At 58.3% G+C, this 8,817-nt stretch overlaps 1 protein-coding gene across 2 annotated transcripts; it reads left to right on the top strand.

The window, feature by feature from the left end:
* Window positions 1-802: 802 nt before the first annotated feature.
* ATG9B (autophagy related 9B) lies at window positions 803-8,783 on the top strand. 2 transcript variants are annotated; one of them, XM_049094920.1, is made up of 14 exons: window positions 881-1,412; window positions 1,541-1,586; window positions 1,761-1,823; window positions 1,999-2,160; window positions 2,715-2,856; window positions 4,403-5,157; window positions 5,335-5,488; window positions 5,728-5,907; window positions 6,484-6,719; window positions 6,887-7,021; window positions 7,193-7,289; window positions 7,490-7,613; window positions 7,700-7,841; window positions 8,013-8,783. In XM_049094920.1, exons 1-13 carry the CDS (start codon window positions 881-883, stop codon window positions 7,825-7,827), a joined length of 2,754 nt encoding a protein of 917 aa, XP_048950877.1. In that variant the 3' UTR covers window positions 7,828-7,841; window positions 8,013-8,783. The 2 variants fall into 2 exon arrangements, with proteins under 2 accessions (XP_048950876.1, XP_048950877.1); XM_049094919.1 differs by lacking the exons at window positions 6,887-7,021; window positions 7,700-7,841; window positions 8,013-8,783 and having other exon boundaries at window positions 803-1,412; window positions 6,484-6,720.
* The last annotated feature ends 34 nt before the right edge of the window (window positions 8,784-8,817 follow it).

The following is an 8,817-nucleotide window of genomic DNA, read 5'->3' as shown; positions in this document are numbered from 1 at the left end:
AGCAAGAAACTCAACTCAGCCAGCTCATCCTGGGGTATTCAAATTACCCTTCCAAATCTTGGACCCCTAGCTGCCCTCCACTGGTTCAGCTCTGATGCTTCTCAGGGGGCCCCCCAAAGCTGGATCAGGACTAGGCAAGAGGGTTTTCAGCATTTAAGGGGACAAAGAAGAAAAACATAATGGAACTTCCAAGGGGGCCTCTTTCTACTGTAAGCTCCCAAACTACTTCTCACATCCAGGTTAGCTGCCTCTCCTTTCTCCACTGCCTTCCCTTCTTCAGATTTCCTCCAACCTGCCCTCAAAGGCGGGAAGTCGCCCTCTTTCCTTAGCACCATCAGGCAAACAGAACACCAGCCCATTCTTTTCTTTTTCCTCTTTTTTGCTTTTGGTCTTAAAGCATGTTTCTGTTGATCACTGGTGCATGCATGTGTGTGTGTGTGTGTGTGTGTGTGTGTGTGTAAGGGGAGGGGAGACAAGATTTTAAGTAATCAAAGATTTAACATCATAGTCTTATAATCCTTTGGTAGGAGTTTCTTTTTGTTTTGTTATTTTGACTGCTACTCTCTGGCCTCCCCCTTTAAACCTACTCAAGGTCTGAGGATGGGACAATAGGTGTCTCTGGTCTGTGTGTTCCTCAGCCCCTGCCCCTCCTGGGGAAAGAGGCTTGACCTTGAAGAGGTTTGGCCACAGATTCCCCTGGAAGGGGTGTGAGTGGTCAGACAGGTGACTGAGAGCTGGGACGCCTGATGCCTGCCCTGACTGAGTCACCACGTTGTTGTTGTTGTCACCATTCTTGTTGAAGTCTCTGCTTAGCACCCCAGAGTTCTGTGGAAGCAGCAGCTCCCATCCTTCCAAGCATTTCCAGAGAAGCTACTGCCTGATGGTGAGGCGAGTGGGCTGGGGGGGGAGCAGAGGGCGGCCAGGGCGGTGGGGAGACCTGGGGCCAGGTTCCGTGCCTCTCCTCCCCATATCCCTGCCTCCTCTTCCTCCTCCTCCTTGTCGGGGGCTTGGCAGAGGGAGGATTTCCATCTTCTCTCTGTCCCCTGCCCCCCACACAAGAAGCTCCCCTTCCCCTCTGGCCCTGGGACCACCCTGCCCAGCGATGCAGGCCCCGGGGACCTCTCACCCTTGCCACAGCGCCCTCCCCACCCGGACAACACAGGCACAGCCTGTGACGACACCCATCTCTGCCCCCCCCTCTTGGGGCTCCCAATCCACCCCACCCCTGGCCTCAGTGACTCCCCCTCCCACACGCCGATGCCCCCAGGACCCTCCTGGGCTGCGGATAGGCCCTCTGATCCCTGAGCAGGATTATGAGCGCCTGGAAGACTGTGACCCTGAGGGGTCCCAAGATTCACCCCTCCATGGGGAGGAACAGCAGCCCCTGCTCCATGTGCCTGAAGGGCTTCGAGGTGAGTATGGGTATGGGGCTGTGAGGGCAGTGCATTGAGGGAGGCTGGGGGCGGGGGGTGGCTCCTGAGGGTGTGAACTGGTCATTCAGGTGACAGCCAAGTCCCAAGAGTCTCCTCTCTGTACCCAGGCTCCTGGCACCACATCCAGAACCTGGACAGCTTCTTCACCAAGATATCCTTTGTGCTTGGCCTGGCAGCAGTGGCATGGGGGGACCCTTTGGGGCTGGTGCTGTTCTTGGCAGGGAGGCTCTGAGGGTGCAGTGGGTCTGGGGGAATGAGGGAGAGGGAGAGGTGTCCTCAAGAAAGGCACATCATGCCTCAGGCTTATTTCTTGACACGCTGTCACATCTATAGCTACCACCAGAGGAATGGCTTTGCCTGCATCCTGCTGGAGGATGTCTTCCAGTTGGGGTGAGATGCTTGTCCCAAGCCCCAGACCCTGTCATCTTGCTTCCTCAGTAGTGCCTGCTGCCTCTAGTCCACCAGCATAGCCACTCCCCACCCTGACAGCAGCCCAGGGCTCAGCAGGTTGGGGAGGACACCCAGGACTGACTGGAGGCTGATCACTACACTCCCTGTCTCCTAGACAATTCGTCTTCATTGTTACCTTCACAACCTTCCTCCTTCGGTGTGTGGATTACAACATCCTCTTTGCCAAACAACCAAACAACCGGACGAGACCTGGGTTGCTCCACAGCAAAGTAACCTTGGCAGATGCCATACTATCCTCCTCCCAGTGTGCCCAGCGGTGAGTGATAGCCAGTTGAGGGGAAGGAGTGGGGGACATGAGCAGACAAGAACCCACCCACCCTGTCCATTTGTACCCTTGGTCTGAATCATCAGTTCTCCAAGCTTTTGGTCTCAGGACACCTTTAATTCACTTAAACTTGATCAGGAACACCCAAGAGCTTTTGTTTATGAGAATTATCTCTATCTATCTATGTCTACCTTCTTAGAGATTAAAGCTGAGAATAACTTTAAAACCTAAGAATGCAGAAGCATACATTCCATTGGCTGCTGATGTGATGTCACACACACATTCTAGCCTCTAGAAAAGTCCATTGTCTGTCTGCTCATGAGAGAATGAGCATGAAAACAGCAGGAAGCCTTAGTGTTACCTGAAAAAAGTGTGGGCCTCACAGACACTTGTGAGGGCTCAAGGACTCCCGGGGTGAATAGTCTGAGAGCCGCTGGTTCAGCGGGGTCCCCCTCTCTCTGACTTTTCCATCTCTCCCCAAGTCTGGTCTTTCTTTCTATTGGGGCCCCCACTTTCTCGATGCTCTCTGTCCCATCCACACACAGGATCCGTTCCAGCCCCTTGCTGGTCTTCCTGCTGATCCTGGCTGCAGCCTTCTGGCTGTTACAGCTGCTTCGCTCAGTTTGCAACCTCTTCAGCTACTGGGACATCCAGGTGTTTTACAGGGAGGCCCTGCACATCCCCCCGGTGAGCTGGGTGGGCCTGGCTGTGGATGGGCGCTGTGTTGGGGGGTGGGGAGGGACAAAGGATAGAGGAGTGGGAGCTGTGCAGACAGAAGGACCCAGTGGAATGCAGGCAGAAGGCCTCATTGATACCTGGCCAGGCTCTGAGTAATGTTAGGAAGTGGGGTGCCACCACTTAGAAAACCATGGTCCTGACCCTCAAGGAATTTTGTTGATTTAGTTCGATTATAGAAGATGATTTATTGTCACATGCTTGTGGTCAAAACAGTAGGTATTTAGAGGAAGGGTGACCCTCTGGCTTTACAGGACAGGAGGAATTTGGGTGGGGCTGGGAAAGATAGGAGATGGGAAGGCAGGAAGTGGACGGCAGTGAGGAGAGGAGACAGACCTGCCAGCCTACAAGTGAGTGGTCAGGCCCCACCGGGTGATCCCACCACCCTCTCTGGCCTCACTCCCTATTACAGTAAAGCCACTGTGTGTGTCCTTCCCTGCCCGCCCCCCCCCCCCTTCATGCTTTGCCCTTTCTTTCCTCCCCATCCTGTCTGTGCTCCTTCTTGCTTTGTTCCCAAGTTCGTTCTTATAGGCCCAACTCAAAGGCTACTTTCTGCAGCCGGCTTGGCTTCCCTTGCTCCCCTCAGAAGTGTGGAAGCTTCCACACAGCTCTCCTGCACAGCCAAGGGCAGAGGCTTCAGAAAGCCCCCTTGGGTAGGGGAGTGCAGGCGGAGCGCAGGGAGGATGGAGAGGGTCCTGGGAGCCCAGGTGGGAGAGTGCAGGAGTGAGACCACTGCTCCTCCGGGAGGCTGCTGACCCTTCTCTTTCTCTTCCTCCTCCTCCCTTCTTTCTCCTCCTCCCCTATTCCTTCCAGGGGAAGGGGAGAACCTGGGATGGACTGGAGAGGCTGGCCTGGAGGGACTTGACTAAGCCCGACTGGGGCAGCTGGGTGAAACTGAGGTTTGCAGATGAGACCCCAGTGAGATCTGACATCCCCCCCAGACACAGCCAGTGTCTTAGGCAGGTTGATCTGGTGATGGAGCAGGAGGGGGGGTGGAGGGAGGGGTCCCAAAGCATGCTGAGACAAGGAGGCTTTGGGTCCTGTGTTGGCTGACACCCTAGGGACCAGGAAGGTGAGAGAGTGCGCATTCCCTGCGGCAGTCCTGTGCCCTCTGTGAAGACCTTTGGGGAGGAAGGGGAGGGTACAGGAAATCTGCTCTTCAGGAGCAGAAATCAGATACCTGAAGAAGTGAAATGAAGTGTCACCGGGAAGCACATGACTCATGGCCTAAGCAGAGGCAGGGGCAGGAGGATTGAGGATCGCAATTGAGAAGAGGATGAAAGGAAATAAGAAGTAGCTTGATTGTTAGTGACAGGGTCAGCGGAGGGCAAGAGAGGGCAGAAAGGGAAAGGTGGCAGGTTTCAAGCCCTGCAGGACACCGGCAGGCCGAGGTGGGGACAGGGCAAATGAAGGCCGCAGCTCTGGTCAAGGTGAGTTTGGGCATCACCGCGCTGTCGAGGAGTCCAGCGCGCTGCGCTCACCAGTGCCCTCTCCACAGGAGGAGCTCAGCTCGGTGCCCTGGGCCGAGGTGCAGTCCCGCCTGCTGGCGCTGCAGAAGAGCGGGGGATTGTGCGTGCAGCCGCGGCCGCTCACCGAGCTCGACGTCCACCACCGCATCCTGCGCTACACTAACTACAAGGTGGCGCTGGCCAACAAGGGCCTGCTGCCGGCCCGCTGCGCGCTGCCCTGGGGAGGCAGCGCAGCTTTCCTCAGCCACGGCCTGGCGCTCAACGTCGACCTGCTTCTCTTCCGCGGGCCCTTCTCGCTCTTCCGCGGGGGCTGGGAGCTGCCCGACGCCTACAAGCGCAGCGACCAGCGGGGCGCCCTGGCGGCGCGCTGGCGGCGCACGGTGCTGCTGCTGGCCGCCATGAACCTGGCGCTGAGCCCGCTGGTGCTGGCCTGGCAGGTGCTGCACGCCTTCTACAGCCACGCCGAGCTGCTGCGGCGCGAGCCGGGGGCGCTGGGGGCGCGCCGCTGGTCCCGCCTGGCCCACCTGCAGCTGCGCCACTTCAACGAGCTGCCGCACGAGCTGCGGGCGCGCCTGGCCCGCGCCTACCGCCCGGCCGCCGCCTTCCTGCGCGCCGCCGCGCCCCCCGCGCCCCTGCTCGCGCTGCTGGCCCGCCAGCTCGTCTTCTTCGCCGGCGCGCTCTTCGCCGCGCTGCTGGTGCTCACCGTCTACGACGAGGATGTGCTGGCTGTGGAGCACGTGCTCACCGCCATGACCGCGCTCGGGGTCACGGCCACCGTGGCCAGGTGCTGGGGAGCTGCCCGGAGAGGAGGGGGAGAGGGCCGTTCCTCTGACCTGGGGCCGGGCTCCCGCGTATCCCTTCCCCTCCCGCCGTTCAGCGACCTCCTCTCCCGCGCCCTGCAGCCCATCCGCCCTCCCCTCCTAACCGCAGGCCCCTTCTCCACCCTCACCCTGCCCTCCAGGTCTTTCATTCCGGAAGAGCAGGGCGGGGGTCGTTCCCCGCAGTTACTGCTGCAGGCGGCTTTGGCGCACATGCACTACCTCCCCGAGGAGCCCGGCCCTGCCGGCAGGGCCAGCGCTTACCGGCAGATGGCGCGGCTGTTGCAGTACCGGGCGGTGAGGGTCCGGCCCGAAGGGGGGCTGCGGGGATACCCGACCCCAGGCGCCCGGGAGAAGGCTTGGGACAAACGGGGGCTCGGCTTGGGGCTGGTCATCCCGGGGGCCCGCAAGTGATGGGCTTAGAGGTTTGCGGCACCCGCGAACGTCCCTGGGGACCTTGAGGTCCTGGTGGCGAGTGCGGGGGGGAGGGGGGGGGGCTTCAAGAACCCCTTCTCCGCCTCTCCTTGCCTCCCCAGGTCTCCCTCCTGGAGGAGCTCCTGTCTCCCCTCCTCACTCCGCTGTTTCTGCTTTTCTGGTTCTGCCCGCGTTCCCTGGAGATCATTGACTTTTTTCATCACTTCACTGTGGATGTGGCTGGCGTTGGGGACATCTGTTCCTTTGCCCTCATGGATGTGAAGCGCCACGGCCACCCTCAGGTTAGAGCCTGTCCCTGGCTTTGCGGGTTTTGTGCTTGGGTAGGGCTTTACTTGCCTCGCTCAAAGCAGAGCTGACTTCCACCCCAAGCTCCATTGCTTGCCACCTATGACCCTGAACCAATCACTTCACTTCCCCACAGTTTAGAGTCCTTATCTGTCAGATGAGGACACTAACTGTAGCCAAAGCGCAGCTGTGAGGATTACAGAAGATGGTGTGTGTAGAGCCCTAACAGGTCCCGGCACATTGTAACTCCAACAAGTGGGAGGAAAGACTGCCAGAGAGGCGGAGATCTGAGCTGGTCAGAAGTTGGAGGAAGGCGGTCAGGCCAGCCCTGGGCTCCCGTGTGCACAACTTGGCAAAACATTAAGCCCCCGCCCTGCCCTAGTGCTGGCTCGAGACCCGGGTCCTGCTTTGCTGCTGTATTTTTGGGTGATCTTGAGCAAGTCCCCATCACAGCCTCTGTGCTTTGACCTGGAAAACCGGGCCAGGGTTCTGTCCTGCCTACCCCCACAAGGTTCCCACTAAAGCTGCAAAAGCAGTGCCTACAGCATCTGAAAGACTGTTCCCATTCGCAGTGGCTCTCAGCAGGACAGACAGAGGCCTCCCAGTCTCAGCGCGCAGAGGATGGAAAGACTGAGCTCTCCTTGATGAGGTTCTCCCTGGTACATCCACAATGGCGCCCCCCAGGGCACAGCTCCAAGTTCCTGGGGCAACTTCGGGGCAGGGTACAACAAGATGCAGCGGCCTGGGGTGCCACCTCTGTTCGTAGCCCCCCCACCCCTGGGGTGCTCAGCGATTCTTCCTCACCTCTGGTAAGTTGCAGCCTGGCCTGCCCTTCTCCCCCGCCCCCCCCATCCTCCTGTCCTTCTCACTGTTCCTATTGACCTGCTCCCTGGTCCAGCTTGTTCTCAGGCCTTTCCTGGACCTTCTCCCTCCCCTTCTGTCCTCTTTCCTGACACCATCTTCTCTTGTTCCCAGCCCTGAGGCCTTCTTGGCCAACCTCTTGGCGCAGCCCCTCCTGCCCCCACGGGACCTGAGCCCCACAGCCCCCTGCCCAGCTGCTGCCACAGCCAGCCTCCTGGCCTCCATTTCCCGCCTTGCCCAGGACCCCAGGTGAGGGGTGGAGGGGCTGAGAGGCAGGGCAGCAGGATTAGGGGGACTGGTCCTCTGGGAGGAATATACAGGAGCCCCGGTGGTCCCTGGGAAGGGGAGATGAGTCTGGCCCTCTCTGTGGGGTGCAAGGGGGAGGGGCACATCTTTGGTGTACTGTGCTCTCCGTTCCAGCTGTGTGTCTCCAGGGGGCACTGGGGGCCAGAAGCTGGCCCAGCTTCCAGAGCTTGCTTCTGCTGAGATGAGTCTTCATGCCATTTACCTGCACCAGGTGAGCAGAGGGATGCCAGAAAGAGAAATGTGGGGAGAAAGTAGCTGAATGAAATGGAGACGGGAGGGGGCATAGAGTATAAGGAAATACTCCACAGGAACTGGAAGAGGAGGTCCGAAAAGCCTTGGCACCCAGTCCAGGGACTGGGTTTTACACTGTGGGGCATGAGGGAGCCCATCATTCCTCTTTTTTCCATTCAGCTCCATCAACAGCAACAGCAGGAACTGTGGGGCGAGGCTTCAGCCTCTTCCCTGTCCAGACCCTGGTCCAGCCCCTCCCAGACACTCTCACCAGATGAGGAGAAGCCATCCTGGTCAAGTGATGGTGAGGTGGTCAGGGCATACGGGGTACAGACTCTGGGTGGAGAGTGGGCATCACTGCGCTGGCCAGCTGATGGCTTTTCTCACCAGGCTCCAGTCCTGCCTCCAGCCCCAGACAGCAGTGGAGAACCCAGAGGACTGAGAATTTGCTCCCTGGAAGGTTTCAGGAGACCACAGACACCCAGAAGGAGCCTGGCCAGGCCCCTGGAACTGACTGAGAGGGCTCCTCAGGGTCAGTAATGTCTAACGGAAGCGGGTAGGGGGAAGCTGAAGAATGAATAGAAAATTGGATGGAGCCAGACCTGGAGGGATGAGGGCAGTGGTGGGAATTCAGGGTGATGGGGAGGTCATCTTTGGAAACTAAACCCATGGAATGCTTGCCAAGAATCTTCTCCTCCTCCAGGTTTCCTGGCTTCTCCAGCTATAGGAGATCGGACAAGGTGGAGTGGAAGGACATGACGCCGAGCCCTCTTTAGAGACCCCCACAGACCGGAGGCCTAAGGACCCTTTAGTTGGGCAGGACTTGGGGGAGGTCAGTGATGAGCTCACCCCAGAGAGCACAGAAAGGGTAGGAGAGGCGATGCCAAAAGATCTGGAAACAAGTCTTAGAGATGATCCCCATCTGGAAGGCTAAGGGGACACCACCCCAACCAGCTGTTCTTGCTGTTGATTGCCAGGGAAGCAATCCCCAGGTGTCCTCAGGGCAGAGGACAGGGCCAAGGCAGAGGTCTAGCTATATGTAAGGGAAACAATGAGGGAGGGGACCTGAATGGCAGTGGGCTCTTCAAGCTGGCCTGACCTTTAGGGTCCCATGGGACTTGTGGAAGGGGGCCACGGGAACTTGTAAGTGGAAAGACTACAGAGGGCTGATGTTTTTGGAGTTTGGCAGTGCTGTGACGTCTGAGGAAGTGGGTGTGGCTCCTCATCCTGTCTGAAACACGCAGTAGAAGTTGCTCATGGCTGTGTTGCACATCACCGTGACCTTAGTCTCTGGCATTCCCACTCCTGACAGCTGAGGGATGTACCTGCTTCTCAATCAAGAGCGAGGAAGCAACACAGAACTGTCTGTGCTTGGCTGGAAACCACATTTCTAGAGCACTGGGTCAGAGTGGAGTATGTAGGGTAGGACTCCCTTCAGAATTACCATGACCAAAAAAAAAAAAAAAAAAAAGAATTACCATGACCATCATCTGCACGAATTAAAAGAC

The sequence above is a fragment of the Canis lupus genome, chromosome 16 (genome assembly GCF_003254725.2).
Source record: "Canis lupus dingo isolate Sandy chromosome 16, ASM325472v2, whole genome shotgun sequence".
NCBI classification, from domain to species: Eukaryota; Metazoa; Chordata; class Mammalia; order Carnivora; family Canidae; genus Canis; species Canis lupus.
Note: the sequence above shows the minus strand (reverse complement) of the source record. Positions and strands in the feature narration are given on the sequence as shown.

What these genes read in the sequence shown, in the direction of transcription:
- ATG9B (XM_049094920.1), top strand. Translation starts at nt 881, where the DNA reads ATGGTGAGGCGAGTGGGCTGGGGGGGGAGCAGAGGGCGGCCAGGGCGG. An exon ending in GAGGATGTCTTCCAGTTGGG is followed by an intron (nt 1,824 to 1,998) that starts GTGAGATGCTTG and finishes CCTGTCTCCTAG; the next exon opens with ACAATTCGTCTTCATTGTTA. An exon ending in GCCATCCTGGTCAAGTGATG is followed by an intron (nt 7,614 to 7,699) that starts GTGAGGTGGTCA and finishes TTTTCTCACCAG; the next exon opens with GCTCCAGTCCTGCCTCCAGC.